This window comes from Macaca nemestrina, chromosome 2 (assembly GCF_043159975.1).
Source record: "Macaca nemestrina isolate mMacNem1 chromosome 2, mMacNem.hap1, whole genome shotgun sequence".
Classification (NCBI taxonomy): Eukaryota; Metazoa; Chordata; class Mammalia; order Primates; family Cercopithecidae; genus Macaca; species Macaca nemestrina.
Genome location: NC_092126.1, coordinates 162254144 through 162275392, shown reverse-complemented (window position 1 = coordinate 162275392; position 21249 = coordinate 162254144). Strand labels below are relative to the sequence as shown.

Here is a 21249-nt window from a genome sequence, read left to right as displayed (position 1 = left end):
AAAAAATTAGCCGGGCGTGGTGGTGAGCGCCTGTAGTCCCAGCTACTCGGGAGGCTGAGGCAGGAGAATGGTGTGAACCCGGGAGGCAAGATTGCACCACTGCACTCCAGCCTGGGCGACACAGCGAGACTCCGTCTCAAAAAAAAAAACACATGCCCAAGGCCACACATCTAGTAAATAAATGCCTAGATGCATATATTCTGGCTCCAGGGCCCATTCTCACTGTTTTCTACATTTTCTCACTCTCCTTATCCTTCCTTTTCTGTCCTTCTCCTCACCTTGCAGATACTTTTGACTTCTGGGAGAACTGCCAAAGTTTTATTTACATCTTTGCCTTCTTTTAGCTCTTCACGTTTGAACAAGGGCACTGGCAGTCAGGAGTTAGGGAGGAGTCTTAGGCCCTGCCAAGCTCAGAGGAGGGCAAGCTGGAGAAGAGGCACCTGGGGATAAGGAAGAATGAGTCAATCAGACTTTCAGAAACAGGACCAGCTGCTGGAATAAGGGTCTTGTCCCAAGGGCACCAGTCTTTTAGGATGAATAAATGGATTTACTGGAATGAAGACACAATATCCCCAACAACCATAATCTATGCCACATAGCTGCACAGGATCTTCCCTCAGGGTGTGGGTGGAGATCAAGAGTAGGCCCCTAAGGCTCCTTCCAGACAATTTCCCTCCCTTTCAACACAAGCCATGGGCTTCTACTTCTGCTGACAGTTCTCTCCTGGATCATTTCTGAAGCTGGGAATCTTCGCTGTCATCTGGGATGCTCTCACCTAGGACATTCTCTCCCCTTCCTGCTACAAGGTACTCCTGCAGTCCTACCTCTTCACAGACTGGCTTCTATCTGCAAGAAAGGGATGTGCATTTCTCACCAGTTAGGAAAACAGAAGGGCAGAGAAAAGGAAGGAGGAGCTGCCTGAGGGCAAAGCTGGGCTTGTCCCTACCCTAGGTCCACTCAAGGTAAAACTCAGCACATAAACAGGCTGACTGAAAATGGGGAAGAGATGAAGAAAGAGTTCAGCAAATCTGATTTATTTTAAATTTTCATTTTTTTCTCATTAAAAAAATAATAATTAAATAGAGACAGGGTCTGGCTATCTTGCACAGGCTAGTCTCAAATTCCTGGGCTCAAGTGATTCTCCTGCCTCGGACTTTGAGTGTTGGGATTAGAGGCATGAGCCACTGCACACAGCCTTTTTCTCATTCTTATTAAAAAACATGAAAATAATGAATTATGCGACTGTTCAAGGGAATCCCAATCCCTTAAGAACCCCTATTAACAGTTTGCTTCCTTCTCTCTTTAATTTTGTTTTTCTTTATTGGCCTTTTTGCTTCAGTACATTTTCTTTGAGATGGAGTCTTGCTCTCTTACCCAGGCTGGAGTGCAGTGGCTCAATCTCAGCTTACTGCAACCTCTGCCTCCCAGCCACAAGCAATCCTCCTGCCTCAGGCTCCTGAGTAGCTGGGATTACAGGCAGGCACCCCTGCGCCCGGCTAATTTTTATATTTTTAGTAGAGATGGAGTTTTGACATGTTGGCCAGCCTTGTCTGGAACTCTTGACCTCAAATGATTCACCCGCCTCAGCCTCCCAAAGTGCTGGGATTACAGGCATGAGCCACTGTGCCTGGCTGAGAAATTGAGTTTTGAAAGAGATTTAGAGAGTGGAAGGATAAAAGAGGAGAAATGGAGGAGAAAGGGAGGGAAGGAGGGAGGAGACGGATAGGAGTGCAACAGACTGACAGGAATAAGAGAATTTGGTAGGTATAGATAATTAAGAGACATTTAAAAAGTTGGTTGATGGGCTGGGCACAGTGGTTCACACCTATGGTCCCAACAACTCCGGAGTCTGGGGTGGGAGGGTCATTTGAGTCTGGGAGGTCAAGGCTGCAGTGAGCTATGATCATGCCCCTGTACTCCAGCCTAGTCAACAGAGCAAGATCCTGTCTCAAAAATGCATAAATAAATGAAAGTTGGCTGGGCGTGATGGTTCATGCCCATAATCCCAGCACTTTGGGTGGTTGAGGTGGAAGGATCATCTCTCTCTTTTCTTTTTTGAGATGGAGTCTCGGTCTGTTGCCCAGGCTGGAATGCAGTGGCCAGATCTTGGCTCACTGCAACCTCTGCCTCCCTGGTTCAAGCAATTCTCCCACCTCTGCCTCTCGAGTAGTAGTAGCTGAGACTACAGATGTGCACCACTGGGCCTGGCTAATTTTCGTATTTTTAGTAGACATGGGGTTTTGTCACGTTGGCAGGCTAGTCTTAAACTCCCAGCCTCAGGTGATCCACCCGCCTCAGTCTCCCAAAGTACTGGGATTACAGGCATGAGCCACCATGCCCAGCCTGGGAGGATCTCTTGAAGCCAAGCCTAAGCAACATAGGGAAATCCCGTCTCTACAAAATAATAATAACAATAATAATAATAATAGGTGTGGTGGCATGCACCTGTAGTCCCAGTTACTCAAGAGGCTTACTTGAGCACTGGAGTTTGAGGCTGCAGTGAGCTATGATCGTGCCAGCAGTGTCTTCAGGGGAGACCCTATCTCTAAAGAAAAAAAAAAGTGAGATACTGCTGAAAAGAATAAGATAGAGATTTTGAGAGAGATATTGAGTTAAATTGTGAGGTTTCTCTGTAGCTACTGTGTTAGCTCTTTCTGCAACATCTGTCAATTATTGCCCCATTTCCTGGATCGATCCTTTAATGAGTAAATTTTTTTTTTTTTTTTTTTTGAGATGGAGTCTTGCTCTGTCTCCAGGCTGGAGTGCAGTAATGCAATCTCGGCTCATTGCAATCTCTGCCTCCTGGATTCAAGAGATTCCCCTGCCTCAGTCTCACGAGTAGCTGGGACTGCAGGCGTGCACCACCACACCTGGCTAATTTTTTATGTTTTAGTAGAGACCGGGTTTCACCATGTTGGCCAGGATGGTGTTGATTTCCTGACCTCATGATCTGCCCGCTTCGGCCTCCCAAAGTGCTGGGAATTACAGGCGTGGCATCTTTTTAATGCCAAAAGATTTAGGCATTGCCGGGCGCGGTGGCTCACGCCTGTAATCCCAGCACTTTGGGAGGCTGAGGCAGGCGGATCACCTGAGGTCAGGAGTTCAAGGCTAGCCTGGTCAACATGGTGAAACCCCATCTCTACTAAAAATACAAAAATTAGCCAGGCGTGGTGGCAGGCGCCTGTAGTCCCAGCTACTAGGGAGGCTGAGGCAGAAGGATCACTTGAACCCAGGAGGTGAAGGTTGCAGTGAGCCTAGACCACACTATTGCACTTCAGCCTGGGCAACAAGAGTGAATCTTCTTTCTTTTTTAGGATACAGACCAACAGCTTTCATGTTTTGTTTCTAGATCTGATACATTAGTCTAAGACTTGTGCCCTCTGGGCCAGCTGACAGAGCAGCAGGAAGGATCGAGGGTCAGAGACTCCTCCCTGGTCCAGAGAAGTGTAGGCTAGCAAGCTGATAGTACAACCAAAGTGGGAAGCAAGAGACAACTGTGTTATAGTCATAATTGAGACCCCTTCCACCCTGCTTAGTCCCAGAATAGTGCTTGTTACCAGTAGGTGCTCAATAAATAGTCATCAATGAATGAATACATTTAAAAAACAAATAAACATGAATAAGTAAGACTTCAGTCATTTTGAGGGAGATGGTGGCAGCGTTGGGTGGGCACAGTACTACAGAAAAAACAAAATTAAATGTCAAGAAAAAGCATCAGCCACAGTGATAAAAGATACATATCAGACTCTGGCATTATGGCTAATCAAGCTGCAGCTCTGAAAGTTCAGGAGAGGCTGGGCACAGTGGTTCATGCCTGTAATTCCAACGCTTTGGGAGGCCAAGACGGGAGGATCACTTGAGGTCTGGAGTTTGAAACCAGCCTGACCAACATGCTGAAACCCTGACTCTACTAAAAATACTAAAATTAGCTGGGTGTGGTGGTGGGTGCCTGTATGCCCCCCAGCTATTCGGGAGGCTGAGACAGGAGAATCACTCAAAAAAAAGGAGATGACCGTATTTGAGAAATACGAAGAATAGAATGAGAAGGTCATATAAATCCAATAGAAATTCCAGGAGAACCCATTAGCAAGAATGGAAGAAAAACAATATGGCTTAGAAATGTTCATAATTAGAGAAATTCAAGAGTGTTTAGATTGAAGACATACAATGAGACATAAACGAGATAAATAAAAACAAATCTTACTTAGACAGTTTCAGCTAAAAATATAGACTCTGGACAAAGCACACATCTTTTAAAAACAACCAGAGGCCGGGCACAGTGGCTCATGCCTATAATCTCAGCACTTTAGGAGGCCATAGCGGGCGGATCACGAGATCAGTAGTTTGAGACCAGACTGGCCAATGTGGTAAAACCCTGTCTCTACAAAACAATACAAAAATACACACATACATATATATACACACATACACACACACACACATACACACACATATAGCTGGGGTGAGGTGGCTTGCGCCTATAATCTGAGCTATTCGGGAGGCTGAGACAGGAGAATTGCTTGAACCTGGGAGGCAGAGGTTACAGTGAGCAGAGATCGTGCCACTGCACTCCAGCCTGGGTAACAGAGCAAGACTCCATCTTAGAAAAATAAAATAAAAGCAACTAGAGAGTAGAGAACAATTACCTGCAAGGGAATAAAAGTTTGGATGTTAGCAGACTTCTCAAATAAATGGCTTCTGTACTCACCTAACCTATTTTGCAAGAATGATAACATAATAAAGACATTTTTAGACAAAGAAAGTTTGAAAATGTTTACAATTAGAACTATTGTTGATTCTACATCAGAAAAAATAAAGCTGTGCCCAAAAGAAAGAGGATGAAAGAAGCAATGATGATCAAAGCACTTGATAAACATGTGGTTAAATCTAAATAAATATTTATGACAAAAATAATAACGACCGCTTTTAGGAACATAAAAGCAAATTTAGGCTGGACATAGTGATTCATGCCTGTAATCCCAGCATTTTGGGGAGCCAAGGCAGGAGGATCACTTGGGCCCAGGAGTTCTAGACCAGCGTGGGCAACCTAGCAACACCCCGTCTCTACAAAAATATTGTTTTAAAAATTTTTTTTTTTTTTTTTTTTTTTTGAGGCGGAGTCTCGCTCTGTCGCCCAGGCTGTTTTAAAAAATTAACTGAGGTGGTGGTCCTTACCTGTAGTCCCAGCTACTGGGGAGGCTGCAGTGAGAAAATCATTCTAGCCCAGGAGGTCAAGGCTGCAGAGTCATGATGGCACCACTGCAGTCCAGCTTGGGTGACAGAGTGAACGAACACCATCTCTAAACAAAGTATAAATAAAAATAATGTAACTTTAAATCTTGCATATAACTTACATACCATTTGAGAGGGGGAGAAAATAAAATGCAACCATTCTAACAGAAAGCTGGAAAAGTTAAAAACACACAAAGATGGTAAGAAATCTGGTAGAAATAAGTAGTGATCCCCCCATTATCCATGTGGATACATTCCAGGATCCTCAGTTTCTTCCTACACAACCACATCGTGTAGGCCAGGTAGCTTATACAGCATGGATACACTGGACGAAGGAATGATTCACATCCTGGGAAGAGCAGTACAGCCAATTTAAAATTTGAGCATTAAAAAAAAAAAGGGCTGGGCGTGGTGGCTCACTCCTATAATCCCAGCACTCTGGGAGGCCAAGGCGGGTGGATCACTTGAGGTCAGAAGTTCAAGACAGCCTGATCAACATGGTGAAACCCCGTCTCTACTGAAAAAACACAAAATTAGCTGGTGGGTTGCACACGCCTCTAATCCTACCTCCTTGGGAGGCTGAGGCAGGAGAACCACTTGAATCCAGGAGGTGGATATTGCAGTGAGCTGATATCATGCCATTGCATTCCAGCCTGGGCAACAAGAGTGAAACTCTATCTCAAAAAAAAAAAAAAAAGAAAAAAGAAAAGAAAACTTACACATTTTTTATTTATGGAAGTTTCCATTTAATATTTTTGGATGACAGTTGACTAAAACCACAAAAAGCAAAACTGTGGATAAGGTGGGATTACTGTGTTCTTATCCTATCAAATATAAATGGATTATTCCATATGAAAATTCTCAGATTGGATCACTATTTTAAAGACACACTTCTAAAACTTTATTTTCATTTTTTTGAGGTAGGGTCTTGCTCTCTTGCTCTGTTGCCCAGACTGGAGTAGATTGGTGCAATTAGGGCTCACTGCAGCCTCAACCTCCCAGGCCGAAGTGATCCTTCCACCTCAGCCTCCCAAGTACCTCAGACCACAGGCGAGTGTTACCACACCTAGAGGAATTTTACACCTAGAACAACGCAAGCGTAAAAGTAAAAATGTGGTTGCATCAGAAAGCACAGGAGCCGCCTTGAAGGGTAGTCAAAGGTAGGAAGTTTGAGTATAAAAAAAGAATAATGACTATTTTCAGCAATAGTTACACTATGCTCTAAGCATACTTTTATTGAATGAACAAATTAATGAATGAAGGGTGGAACATCAGGGTGTGTCTGGGTGGTGCAGGGGCAGGAGGAGGTCTGATTGTATAAAAACTGCATTTAAATACAGGGTCTTCCGCATGAGGACACACTAAGGAAACTGCATTTGCAGAGAGAGACACACCATGCAGGACTGAAAATAGTTAGTCTAAGGGATTCTTGACAGGTAAGCATGGGGAGGCACGGAGGGTAGCCAGAATGTGGGGCTTTAAGTGCTCAAAGAGGATTTGAAAAATCAAAGGAGCAATATTAAAGGGTGCAAACCACTCAGCCCATTCACATTAGAGGGACATGATATAGAGGGTTGCAAGTAGGGGACAGAAGAAACCTCAGAAAGACTGACTGTTCACCTCATGAAAATCAGGGAGTGAATGTGAGACTCCTTACTTACTGAGTGTGGTTGTCTGTTCTGCAGGGCTCCCAAGCTTTCCCCACCTGTGTTAGCCAGACCTTTGGAAATCCTTAATTAGAATGTAAACTCCATCATAGCAACTATTTTTGTGTACTTCATTCATTGCAGAATCCACAGACTTATGTAAGTGCCCATTTGTAGGTGGTAGGCAATAAAAATTTGCTGAGTAAATGTGGTTCTGCTAGTGGCAATTCTGCCTTATGATCTCCATAGCCTTGATGAGGGAAAGCACTGTAGACCAGTTGAATCATTTGCTTCTTTGTTTCTTTAATATGCTAGTTTAAGCTGCAGACTCTCAATGCCCATCCCAGGAAAGAGGGCCAGGGTTTATAGACTGTGTGTACAAGAGTCAGTAAGACCTGATTCATTCCCATCTATGCTTCTCCTCTACCTGGCCAAACTTTTAGATCTCATGTCTCTTCATCTTTAAGAGGTTGATAATAATTGTCCATTATCCCGTGTGTTTGCCGAGGATCACAGGAATCATGTATGTGAAGCACTTGAATGTCTGACAGTATCCTAATGCTGCTACTGAATGTTACGGCATCATTTCTTCACTCTTAGGATCGTACTGAAGAACAGATGCTTAGTTAAGTTTAATTTCTTTTCAATTAAATGCCAAGCCTTAGGCCATTCCTTGTTATTGCTGTTCAAACTTTTTGGTCTCAGAACCTCTTTATATTCTTAAAAATTGTTGAGGACTCCAAAGAACTTTTGTTTCTATAGGATAAACCTAGATATTTACCATATTCAAAGTGAGAACTGAAAGATTAAAATATATTTATTCATTCCTTTCAAAATAAAATGATAAATGCATTGCATGTAACTATATTTTCCACACACACACACAAATTGTGAGACCAATGGCATTGTTTTACATTTTAGTACTTTAGGGCTTAATGGAAGATAACAGAATTCTCTTCTGCTTTGCAGTCCCTTTTCTGATGCATTACTTTGAAGTGTAAGAAGATAATCTGACCTTATACAGATATGATGCTAGGAAAAGGAGTATTCTTATAGCCTTTGAAATAATTGTGGATATTCTTTGAAACTACAACACAAACTCAACAAGTAGCAGTTTCTTAAAGATGAGTTGCAATGTGAAATTTGTTTTCTTTTTTTGAGGCAGAGTCTCACTCTGTCACCCAGCCTGGAGTACAGTGGCATGATCTCAGATCGCTGCAGCCTCTGCCTCCCAGGTTCAAGCGATTCTTCTGCCTCAGCCTCCCTAGTAGCTGGGACTACAGGTGCGTGCCACCACGCCCAGCTAATTTTCATATTCTTAGTAGAGACGGGGTTTTACCATGTTGGTCAGGCTGGTCTCAAACTCCTGACCTCAAGTAATTCACCCTCCTCGGCTTTCCAAAGTGCTGGGATTACAGGCATGAACCACCATGCCTGGCCTGCAATGTGAAATTTGAAATCATATGAATGAACTTTTCAAACTCTGTCACATTAAAATCCATTGGCCTACATTGGACTTTGAGTGGATCTTTTACCCACGCATGATTTTGTAACATACTGGTCATTTGCAAAATATTGGTTTATGAATTAAGAAGCTCTTCTAAATTTATTCCCCTACACATTTGTTATAGAATAAGAGTGAAAAAGTAAAATAACATGCAAGATGTCACCACTGAGGGAGGCTAGCTGAAGTGTGTGCAGCACCTTCACCATATATATTATTTTGCTCTTGTGAATCTGAAATTAGTTCAAAATTAAAAGTAAACAAAACAAAACCAATAAATAATATGGTAATTTTTGCTTTCAATATTCATATACATTCCAAATAACTTTTACAAATTTAAGACCTATTATATGTAACCAGATATTTACCATATTTGTGGCTTTTCCTTTATTCTTGAAGTTCCAATTTTCCCTCTTAGGAAGAACTTTCTTGAACACTCCATAGAACAGGACTACCAGCCACAGATTCTCATAGTTCTGAGAATGTCTTCTTTTCACCTTCTTTCCTGAAAGATATTTTCCCTGGATATGGAATCTGAGTTGATTGGGAGTGATGGCAAGTGGTGTAAAAAAGAATCTAAGTTGACAGTGGAACAAAACCTTTGAAGTGCTAAAAGAAAAGAACTGTCTTTGTTTCTGATGAGAAATCTGTGGTCATTTGATCTCTATCTTTTCGTATATAGATTGCACTTCAACAATCTCATCGAAGAAATATCCCTCTACTTTGAGTCACAAAGATATTGACACACGATTTCTTTTGTTATTTCTAAAGTTTCATTTTTGACAAGTACAGCTAGAGTATTTCTCTATGTTATAAAATATGAATCATTTTCCAGCTGAGGTAGAGCAATTGGGGGTTAACCTCACTTGCCAGATGTAATACAGCAAGCTCAGGCTCCTTGAAAGCATTGCTATCCAGCGAATGAATTCCTCATCAGCATTCCCTATCTCATAGGCCTTCCATCTCAGATTCAGACACCATGATGAACAGAATGGCCCCAGGGAATCGCCAGCCAGACCCTTTCATCAACAGGAAAGATCCCAACATGAAGATGATACAACCGCAGGATCCAGCTAGTCCCAGTGAGTATCATCCTTCTTTCTCCTCTTTCTCTCTCTACTGCCCCCTTCTCATGTGGCCCTGTAATTGCATTTTGCATTTGTTTTAAGGCAGCTATTGATTGTTGCTAAAAATCTATTCAAAAAGTCTTCCCATTATAAAAGGAGAAATACATTTCAAATCAAATGGGCCTTTGGTCCATGGTTGATTCAAATTATGAGAGATAAGCTAAGAATATAATATGTAGAGCAAGTGAGAACGTTTTTCTAGGAGAAAACATCTGAAGCATAGAGAGATAGAAATTGAGAAATCTCCTTTTCCAAGGCAGGTATATTGTGGCCCAATATGGTGGAAAAATTAAAATTAAAAAAAAAGCTCATTATTCAGAGTAGTAGTGTATACATGTATAAAAAGATTTATTTACATAAGGTGGATCTTAGTGAATTGTTCTGAAATATGTATTTGTTATTTGATATTTTACCCTGGAGGTTTTCCAAACATTGTTTTTTCTATTTTTAGTAGAGATGGGGTTTCACCATGTTAGTCAGGATGGTCTCAATCTCCCGACCTCAGGTGATCCACCCGCCTTGGCCTCTCAAAGTACTGGGATTATAGGCGTGAGCCACCGCGCCCAGCTAACTCCTGACCTTGTGATCCGCCTGCCTCTGCTTCCCAAAGTGCTGGGATTACAGGCATGAGCCACCAAGCCTGGCCGGCTTATTATTATTATTATTTTTTTTTTCTTTAAAGATGGAGTTTTGCTCTTATTGCCCAGGCTGGAGTGGAATGGCGCGATCTCGGATCACTGTAACCTACACTTCTTAGAATCAAGTGATTCTCCTGCCTCAGCCTCCCAAATAGCTGGGATTACAGGCATGCGTGACCACACCTGGCTAATTTTTGTATTTTTAGTAGAGAGGGAGTTTCACCATGTTGATCAGGCTGGATGGTCTTGAACTCATGACCTTGGGTGATCTATGAGCCTCAGCCTTCCAAAGTGCTAGGATTACAGGTGTGAGCCACCAGTGCCCGGCCAGGCTTAATATTATTAATATGTCAGTACTACCTAGGCAATTTACAGATTTAATGCAATCCCTATAAAAATCCCAATGGTGCTTTTTGCAGAAACTAAAAATGTCTATCCAAAAATTTATATAAAGTCTCAAGGAATCCCAAATAGCCAAAATAATGTTGAAAAAGATGAACATATGAACAAAGCTAGAGGCCTCATATTATGTAATCTCAACATTTATTACAAATTACAGTAATCAAAGAGTGTGATGCTGGCATAAAGACAGATATATAGACCAATAGAAGAGAACAAAGTCCAGAAATACATCCTTGCACATATAGTCAACAAGGGTGCTAAGGCCATTCAATTGGGACGGGACAGTCTCTGAAACAAATGGTGTTGGGAAAACTGAATATCCACATGCAAAAGAATGATGCTGGATCCTTATCTTACCACACGCAAAAATTAAAATGGATCAAGTCCTAAACACAAAAGCTAAAACTGCAAAGTTCTGAGAAAAAACATAGGGGAAAAGCTTTATGACATTTGATTTAGCAATGGTTTCTTGTATATGACACCAAAAGCACAGGCAACAAAATATAAATAGATAAATCAGACTACATTAAAAATAAAAGCTTGCATGATCAAAGGACACAATCGAAAGGGTGAAATGGGGCTGGGCATGGTGGCTCATGCCTGTAATCCTGGCACTTTGGGAGGCCGAGATGCGTGGACCACCTGAGGTCAGGAGTTCTAAACCAGCCTGGCCAACATGGTGAAACCCCATCTCTACTAAAAATACAAAAAGTAGCCAGGCATGGTGGCAGTCGCCTGTAGTCCCAGCTAGTTGGGAGGCTGAGGTGGGAGAATCGCTTGAACTTGGGAGACGGAGACTGCAGCAGAGATCATGCCACTGTACTCCAGCTTGGGTGACAGAGAGAGACTCTGTCTCAAAAAAGAAAAAAAAAAAAAAAGTAAAATGGCAAACTATGGAGTGGGAGAAAATATTTGCAAAGCATTTATCTAATAAGGGGTTAATAGCTATAATACATACAAAACTAGAACTCAACAACAATAAAAAAAAAATCCAATTAAAAATGGGCAAAAACCTGAGGTCAGGAGTTCAAGATCAGCCTGACAACATGGAGAAACCCCGTCTCTACTAAAAATACAAAATTAGTCAGGTGTGGTGGTGCATGTCTGTAATCCCAGCTACTCGGGAGGCTGAGGCGGGAGAATCACTTGAACCCGGAAGGCGGAGTTTGCGGTGAGCCAAGATCACGCCATTGAACTCCAGCCTGGGCAACAAAAGCAAAACTCCATCTCAAAAAAAAAAAAAAAAAAAAAAAGGCAAAAACTTGAATAGATCTTTCTCCAAAGAAGATATACAAATGGACAAATCCATGAAAGATGTTCAGCAACATTAATTATTAGGGGAAAGAAGATCAAAACCACACCCATTAGGATGACAACTATCCAAGAAACAGAAAATAACAAGTATCAGTGGGGATGGGGAGAAATTAGAATGCTTGCAGGAATGTAAAATGGCGCTGCCGCTGTGAAAAACAGGATGATGGTACCTCAAAAATTAAAAATAGACTCACCATATGATACAACAATTTCACTTAGAGGTATATACCCAAAAGAATCGAAAGCCGGGTCTATGCTGGGCATGGTGGTTCACACCTATAATCCCACTTGGGGAGGCCAAAGCAGGAGTTTGAGACCAGGCTGGGCAACATAGTGAGACTCCATCTCAAAAAATTATCCAAGCATGGTGGTAATCCCAAAGTGCTGGGATTACAGATGTAAGCCACCGTGCCCAGCCGAAAAAAAAGTTTTTTAATTAGCCAGGAGTGGTGATAGTGCCTGTAGTCCTAGCTACTCAGAAGGAGGAGGCCAGAGGATTGCAGGAGCTCAAGAATTCAAAGTTGCAATGAACTGTGATCGTGCCACAGCACTCCAGCCTGGGCAATAGAGCAATACTTTGTCTCTAAAAAAAGAGAGAGAGAGAGAAAGAAAGAAAAATCCTATTTGCCAGATGAGATGGGCTGGATTCCTGAACAAATAAATGAAGAGAGGAAACCCATTTAGACCAGTGGGTTATATTCAGGTGCAAAGACATGGGGTTTATTCCTAGTTTTTTCTATTTCATAATAAAAAAAAAAAATTGGCTAGCTCTTGCACAGAATATTCCTAGTTTCTAGAATAACGAACGTGTGAGAAAGATGAGAAGACAGAAGCTACTATCCACTGTCCTGAGGTTAAGTAGGGTAGAAAGACTGAGTACCAGAGAATAAAAGTAAAACAGAAAACTTTTCAGTGCAGGCAGGCAAACTAAAACTCAGAGGAGCCAGTTTCCAGAGTGAACAGACTGAGTACACAGAAAATTGAAGAGGTAACTCATGTCCTATCAGAGACAAAATCTCAGAAAGCAGAGAACAGAGCATTGTTACACAGGGCTCAGCCATTCAGAATCAAGACCTGGGATCTGCATTTTCTGGATCTTAAGCCTGGTTGGAGGAAAGGCATGGGAGATTCACCATAGTGATTTGTTTTTTGGTTTTTGTTGTTTTGGTGGGGGGAGAGATTGGTAATGTAAATGTAACCACCCCTTCTTTATCTCTGCCCTGAAGCAACATGGAGAAGGCATCAAGAACGTACTTCATTCTCCCACCAACAGTATGAAGCGCTAGAAGCTCTGTTTAGCCAGACCATGTTCCCAGATAGAAATCTTCAGGAGAAACTAGCTTTGAAACTCAACCTGCCGGAGTCAACAGTAAAGGTCTGATCCCCTGTGGTGTGCTTGATACCCCCATCCAAGCCACATTCACCTATCCAGCCTGGAAATTCCCCACCCTCCACCCCTGCCCCACAATTGTATTTCATTGAGTACCTACTGAAACGGTATCAAACTGGGGACAGACTGGCCTCACTCATGCAGTTTGAAAAATGAGAAAAAATGAGGTTCAGAGGCAAAGTGACTGGGCCACAGAGATAGGAAATAGTGTTGCTAGAATTAAAACTCCAGAAATCAGATTTTTTACATTTGTACTATAGAGTTCAAATAGGGGAAAGGTGCTCATCCAGACAGACTCCTCACTTAGAGTCTTTTTAAGCAAAGCCCTGCAATCTGTTTATTCATAATGCTACCAACAGGCAAATAATCCTCTAACCTCTGAGCCTGCTAAAGCCCATGACATTTTTCTTTTTCTTCTTTCTTTCTTTTTTTTTTTTTTTTTAGAGATGGGAGTCTCACTGTGTTGCCCAGGCTGGTCTCAAACTCCTGAGCTCAAGTGATCCCCTCGCCTTAGACTCTCAAAGTGCTGGTATTACAGATGTGAGCCACCGTGACTGGCCATACATTTTTTTCTTGTTTTTGTTTTTGAGACGGAGTCTCTCTCTGTCACCCAGGCTAGAGTGCAGTGGCACTATCTCCACTCACTGCAAGCTCCGCCTCCTGGGTTCACGCCATTCTCCTGCCTCAGCCTCCCATGTAGCTAGGACTATAGGCACCCGCCACTGCACCCGGCTAATTTTTGTATTTTTAGTAGAGATGGGGTTTCACCGTGTTAACCAGGATGGTCTCTATCTCCTGACCTCGCGATCCGCCCGCCTCGGCTTCCCAAAGTGCTGGGATTACAGGAGTGAGCCACTGTGCCTGGCCGGCCATACATTTTTATTGGAGTATTCCTTACAGTAGAGGCCTCCTGAAATAATCCTTAAAAATCCTTCAGTTCAAATTACTCACCTCTCCCTAGATCCTAGATCCCTGAACCAGCCTCTCTTCTCTAGAGTTCAGGACCCTGTCTCTGAACCCCCATCACAAACCCTGAAACACACCCACTTTCTTCCTTTCTGGGGCCCCAGACCTGATCTTCGTCATCCCTCCTATTGACTCCAGTCATGCCCATCTCTGCTTTTGCAGAGCCCAGTGTCATGGTGAATTTGAGAGGACATTAAGATTATAACCTGGCTGTTTTCACTCAGGAGAAGCTTCAAATGCCTTCTCCAAGAACAGCCCACAATCTCCCCTCTTCCCCCACTCCCAGGTTTGGTTCAGGAACCGGCGATTCAAATTGAAGAAGCAGCAGCAGCAACAGCAGCAACGGCAGCAGCAGCAGCAGCAGCAGCAGCAGCAATCAGCAAAGCAACGAAACCAGATCCCTTCATCCAAGAAGAATGTGCCCACCTCCCTCAGAACGTCCCTCAATCCTTATGCTTTTTCTCCTGTGATTTCAGATTTCTACAGCTCCCTTCCACCTCAGCCCTTAGACCCTTCCAATAGGGCATGGAACTCTACCTTCACTGAGAGTTCCACAAGTGACTTCCAAATGCAAGATACTCAGTGGGAGAGGCTGGTGGCCTCAGTACCTGCTTTGTACTCTGATGCCTATGACATATTCCAAATCATAGAACTGTACAATCTTCCTGATGAGAATGAGATATCCAGCTCTTCTTTCCACTGTCTGTATCAGTATCTCTCACCCACAAAGTACCAGGTAGAAGGACAGGGTTCCTCTCTCAGCACCTTTGCTGGTCCAGCTGTAGGCCTATCTCCCGCACAAACCTGGCCCAGTATGACAAGCCAAGGCTGTCAAGCCTACAGTCAAGCCAACAGATAGCCTGGAATTTCAGAAAACCTCCAATATGGTAGACTTGGGACTAGAGTACTAATAAATATGGACCATTTAGAAAGGAGGTCTTCTTGCCTCTTGCACATGACTTTTTTTTCCTTTGTCTCATTTTAACCCAAACATCTGGGTCTGTGCCTCTGATTTCCATGGGAATGTTGCAAAAAGAGTTTTCCAAGTAGAGCTGGGCACTACGTAATCAGCCCCACAATTCTCCCTGAGAAGCCTGCCTAGTCCCTTACACGGCCAATGAGACGCCAAAATTCCCTTCCCAAAACTATCCTGGAGTTTCTAAAAGTAGGACAGTGGTTTTGGGGGTTTTCCACTTCATTTTTATGAAAGTAGGTCTCACTCTGTCACCCAGGCTGGAATATAGTGGTACAATCACAGCTCATTAAAGCCTTGACCTCCTGGACTCAGGTGATTCTCCCACCTCAGCCTCCTGAGTAGCTAGGACTACAGGTGCCCACCGCCACACCTGGCTAATTTTTGTTTTTGAGACAGAGTTTCACACTGTCACACAGGGTGGAGTACAGTGGCGGGATATCGGCTCACTGCAACCTCCACCTCCCAGGATTCAAGTGATTCTCCTGCCTCAGCCTCCTAAGTAGCTGGGATTACAGGCATGTGCCACCATGCCTGGCTAAATTTCATATTTTTACTAGAGATGGGGTTTCACCATGTTGCCCAGGCTGGTCTCGAACTCCTGACCTCCAGTGATCTGCCTGCCTTGACCTCTCAAAGTGCTGGGATTACAACACTTTGAGCCACTGAGCCTGGCCAATTTTTGCATTTTTTGTAGAGACAAGGTTTTGCCACGTTGCCCAGGCTGGTCTCGACTTCCTGGACTTAACGCCGTCCACCTGCCTCAACATCCCAAAGTGCTAGGAATACAGGGGTGCACCATTGCACCCAGTTGGGTTATCCAGTTTAAAAACACTTTTTTTTTTTTTCAAGGAAACCAAAGAAAACATCATCCACTTTCTGTCTGTATCGTTCCGATTTTAGTATATGTGTTGCGGAAGTGAGCACACTATCGTCCACTTTTAATGAGAAGAAGTCATAAACTTACATTTTGTTTCCAATTTTTAGGGTTTTTGTTGCTGCTGTTGTTGTTTTTTGAGACAGCAGTCTGTCACCGAGGCTGGAGTGCAGTGGCACCATCTTGGCTCACTGCAGCCCCTGCCTCCTGGACTCAAACAATCCTCCCACCTCAGCCTTCTGAGTAGCTGAGACTACAGACACACATCACCATGCCTGACTAATTTTTGTATTTTTAGCAGAGACGGGGTCTTGCCATGTTGCCCAGGCTGAGTTTGGGTGTTTTTTTTTTAAGGGGACTTTCAGTCCTAATTTGAGGGGAAATTACTACTACCACTAGTTTTAATATATAGTACAATGAAAAAAAAAATTTATATATATATATAGTACAATGGTCCAGACATAATAAAAGGTGTAAAAACTGGCACAGGAAGAAATAAAAACAGTTTTGAAGGTGAGATGATAAACTTGCAAATCTAACAAAATAAAAATAGTCAAACTTTTAGAATGGTCCGGGCTTGGTGGCTCATGTCTGTAATCCCAGTACTTTGGGAGGCCGATGCAGGTGGATCACCTGAGGTCAGGATTTCGAGACCAGCCTGGCCAACATGGTGAAACCCCATCTCTACTAAAAATACAAAAATTAGCTGGGCGCGGTGGTGGGCGCCTATAATCCCAGCTACTGGGGAGGCTGAGGCAGGAGAATCACTTGAACCTGGGAGGCAGAGGTTGCAGTGAGCCGAGATCACGTCATCACACTCCAGCCTGGGGGACAAAAGTAAGACTTCGTCTCAAAAAAAAAGCCGGGCGTGGTCACTCACGCCTGTAATCCTAGCACTTTGGGAGGCCAAGGCAGGTGGATCACGAGGTCAGGAGTTCGAGACCATCCTGGCCAACATGGTGAAACCCTGTCTCTACTAAAAATAACAAAAAAAATAGCTGGGCGTGGTTCAGGAGCCTATAATCCCAGCTACTCGGGAGGCTGAGGCAAGAGAATCGCTTGAACCCGGGAGGCAGAGGTTGCATTGAGCCAAGATCGCACCATTGCACTCCATCCTGGGCAACAGAGTGAGACTTAGTCTCAAAAAAAAAAAACCCAAAACTTTTAGAATGACATTTTAGCACATTTTCCAGGCACATGATTAACCTACGAAATTAGTATCATTTCTGAACACTAGTAATAAAGAAACATAAGGGCCAGCCGTGGTGGTTCACACCTCTAATCCCAGCACTTTGGGAGGCCAAGGCGGGTGGATCACATGGTCAGGAGATCGAGACCAGCCTGACCAACATATTGAAACCCCATCTCTACTAAAAATAAAAAAAACTAAAAAAAAAGCTGGATGTGGTGGCACATGCCTATAATCCCAGCTACTCGGGAGGCTGAGGAAGGATAATTGCTTGAACCTGGGAGGTGGAGGTTGCAGTTAGCTGAGATTGCACAACTGCACTCCAGCCTGGACAACAGAGCAAGACTCTATCTCAAAAAAAAAAATAAATAAATAAATAAACATAAGATAAGTACCGCTCAATGAAAAATGTACAAGTACCTAGGAATTCATGAAGAAAATACCTCTGTGGAGAAAACTTCAGAACTTAAAAAAGAACACAGAAAATGTTTTGAATACACCAGGCATGGTGGCTTATGCCTGTAATGCTAGCACTTTTGGAGGCCAAGGTGGGCAGATCACGAGATCAAGAGATCGAAACCAACCTGGCCAACATGGTGATATCCTGCCTCTACTATAAATACAAAAAAAAAAAAAAATTAGCTGGGTGTGGTGGCACACATCTGTAGTCCCAGCTACTTGGGAGACTGAGGCAGGAGAATCACAAGGATTGAAATTATGCAGTGTGTTCTCCAAACATGATGGAATGAATTTAGAAATCAATAATGGAAGAAAATTTGGGAAATTCACAAATATGTGGATATTAAACAACACATTCCTAAATAACCAATGGTTAAAGAGGAAATCACAGTCTGAGCAACATGGCAAAACCCTGTCTCTACAAAAAATACAAAATTAGCTGGGCACGGTGGCCAGAGCCCATGGTCCCAGCTACTCGGGAGGCTGAGGTAAGAGGACCCCTTGAGCCACAGAGGTCGAGGCTGCAGTGAGCCGTGACTGTGCCACTGCACTCCAGCTTGAGCAACACAGTGATACTGACAATAGATAAATAAATAGAAGAAATTATAAGTAAAATTGGAAAATACTTGTAACTGAAAAAAACAAAAGCACAACAAACCAAAACATGGGATAAAGCTAAATCAATGCTTAGAAGGAAATTTATAGCTTCAAATGCTTACATCTTTTTGTTTTACAAAAAAGGTCTCAGATCAATAGTTTTACACAGGAAGGAAGTGGCATAGTTTTTATTACTATCTGTCAAATTAAACTTTAAGGCAAAACTTTTTTATTGAGAGGGAGTCTTGTTCTGTCACCCAGACTGTGCAATCTCAGCTGACTGCAACCTCCAACTCCCGGGTTCAAACAATTCTCCTGCCTTAGCCTCCCAAGTAGCTGGGACTACAGGTGTACGCCACCACACCTGACTAATTTTTGTATTTTTAGTAGAGATGGGGTTTTGCCATGTTGCCCAGGCTGGCCTCAAACACCTGAGCTCAAGTTATCCTCCTGCCTCAGCCTCCCAAAGGGCTGAGATTACAGGTGTGAGCCACCTCACCTGGCCAAAAGAGTTTTTTTTAGAAATAAAGTATATTAGACAACAACAAAAGGAACAATTAACCTGAAATACATAATAACTCTGAACTTGTATATACTTAAAAACATTACCCAAAATATATGAGACAAATTTTAACAAAAATTAAAATTCTTAAGAAAACTTCACCAATACATAAAGTGTGGTATATTCATACAACACTCTCAATAATTGATAATAACAGTCCAAAGAAAGCAGAAAGAAGGAAAGTCTAGAGCAGAAATAAATAAAATGGAGAATAGAAAAGCAATACAGAAAAAATTTATGAAATCAAAAGCTGGTTCTTTGAAAAGATCAACAAAATGGCAAACGTTTAGCTAGATTGACCACCCCCTCAAAAGACTCAAATTATTAGAATCAGAAACAAAAAGGCAAGATTTTATCACCAAACTTATAGAAATAAAAATTATTAGAAAGAAATACTATGAACAATTGAATGCCAACAAATTAGATAAATGAAATGGACAAATTCCTAGGAAGACACAGAATACCAAATCTGACTCCAGAAGAAATAGATGTTGAGAATAGAGCTTGCTATGGTATGAATGTGTCCCCCACAGCTCATGTGTTAGAAACTTAATCCCCAAAGCAGCAGCGTTGAGAGGTGGAACCTTTAAGGGTGACTAGGCAGAGCCCCCATGAATGGATTAATGCCATTATTGTGGGAGTGGGTTAGTTATCTCAGAAGTGGGTTCCCGATAAAAAAGGATGGGTTCAGTGCTCTTCCCCAAAATCTTTGTCCCCACCCCCACCTCTCTCTCTTTTCTGTCTCTCTCTCTCTTTCTCTCTGTCTCTCTTCCCTCCTCCTCTCCCTTCCTTCTGCCATAGGAGGATGAAACATGAAGGGTCTGGCCAGATGTGGCCCCTCCGTCTTCCATCTGAGACTGGAAGACTTCCCACCTTCAGCACTGTACGAAATAAATCTGTCTTCTTCATCAATTACCCAGTCTCAGGTATTCTGTTATAACAACACAAAAGCGGACTAAGACAGAGTTATAACAAGCACGGAGATTGAGTTAACAATTGAAAACTTCCCACAAAGAAAAGCCGAGTTCCAGATGGCTTCACTGCTAAATTCTACCAAAATGTTTAAAGAAGAATTGACACCAATCCTTCACAAACTTTTCCAAAAAACAAAAGAGGAGGGAACTCATTTTATGAGATCAATATTGTCCAGATACCAAAGCTGAACAAAGACGCCATAAGGGAAGTACGGACTATAGTGAGTATCCCCTATCGGAAATGCTTGGAACCAGAAGTGTTTCGGATTTGGAGTTTTTTGCATTTGGAATATTTGCACATACATAATGAGATATCTTGGGGATGGGACACCAGCCTACACACAACTCATTTATGTTTCATATATACCTTATATACATAGCCTGAAGGTAATTGTACAATATTTTAAGTAACTGTGTGCATGAAACAAAGTTTTGACTGCGTTTTGACTATGACCCATCGCATGAGGCCAAGTGTGGAATTTTCCTCTTGTGGTGTCACATCAGTGCTCAGTTTTGGATTTTAAAGCGTTTTGGAACTCAGATTTTCAGATTGGGGATACTCAACTTGTAATATCTCTTCTGAATATAGATGCAGAATTCCTCACTAAGGTCCTTTTGTAGTTCATCAGTGTGATGACTGGGCATTCACGCGAATGTGTGAGAGTGCCACCCTGGAGCCTTGTTTCAATTTTGGCACATTATGCATCTGACTTGAAAAAACAAATTCTCAATAAAATACTAACAAACTAAATTTAGCAATATGTAAAAAGGATAGATACCATGACCAAGTAGGGTTTATTCAGGAATGGAAGATTGATTCAACATTAAAAAATTCATCAATGTAATACACAATATTAATAGAACAAAGGACAAAAACCACATGATCATCTTGCTGGGCACAGAAAAAGCATTTGATGAAGATCCACACTCTTTCTTGATTCACTCAACAAACTAGAACAATCAAACTCCTCACCTTCAACTTGATAAAGGTCATCTACAAAGATCCACAGGCAACATCGTACTTATTGGTGCGAGACTGAATGCTTGTCCCCTAAGATCAGGAACAAGTGAAGTGTGGCCACTCTCACCACTCTTGTTAAACACAGTGCTGGAAGTTCTAGGCAGGGTAAAACGGCAAGAAAAGGAAGTAACAGGCATCCAAATTGCAAAGAAAGAAGTTAAAATATTTCTGTTAACAGATGGCATGATCTTGAAAATCCTTTGGAATCCACAACAAAACTATTAGAACTAATAAACCAGTTCAGCAAAGTTTCAAGATTCAAGATCAGTGTAGAAATTTTTTACAATTTTTAAACTGCTATTTGCTCATTCCAAATAAGTTTACCTCCATGGACATATATGTATGGAAGAATCCAGGGGAAAGGTTAATTCGATGGCT

The 21249-nt window shown here is 42.3% G+C and overlaps 1 protein-coding gene, 1 long non-coding RNA gene and 1 other non-coding gene across 3 annotated transcripts; 2 read left to right on the top strand and 1 right to left on the bottom strand.

Moving 5' to 3' along the window:
• Positions 1-365: 365 nt before the first annotated feature.
• On the bottom strand, positions 366-9276 carry LOC139361793 (uncharacterized). Its single transcript, XR_011619432.1, has 3 exons — positions 8751-9276; positions 5176-5300; positions 366-440 (listed from the first exon to the last, which is right to left on the bottom strand). It is a non-coding gene; the product is annotated as an uncharacterized lncRNA (long non-coding RNA).
• A 5083-nt stretch (positions 9277-14359) lies between these two features.
• Positions 14360-15169, top strand: LOC105470304 (arginine-fifty homeobox). The gene is made up of 2 exons (XM_071090243.1): positions 14360-14395; positions 14506-15169. The coding sequence occupies exons 1-2, from the start codon at positions 14360-14362 to the stop codon at positions 15076-15078; spliced, it is 609 nt and encodes a 202-aa protein (XP_070946344.1). The 3' UTR covers positions 15079-15169.
• A 5290-nt stretch (positions 15170-20459) lies between these two features.
• On the top strand, positions 20460-20562 carry LOC112424710 (small nucleolar RNA U13). Its single transcript, XR_003015579.1, has one exon. It is a non-coding gene; the product is annotated as a small nucleolar RNA U13 (small nucleolar RNA).
• Positions 20563-21249: the final 687 nt, after the last annotated feature.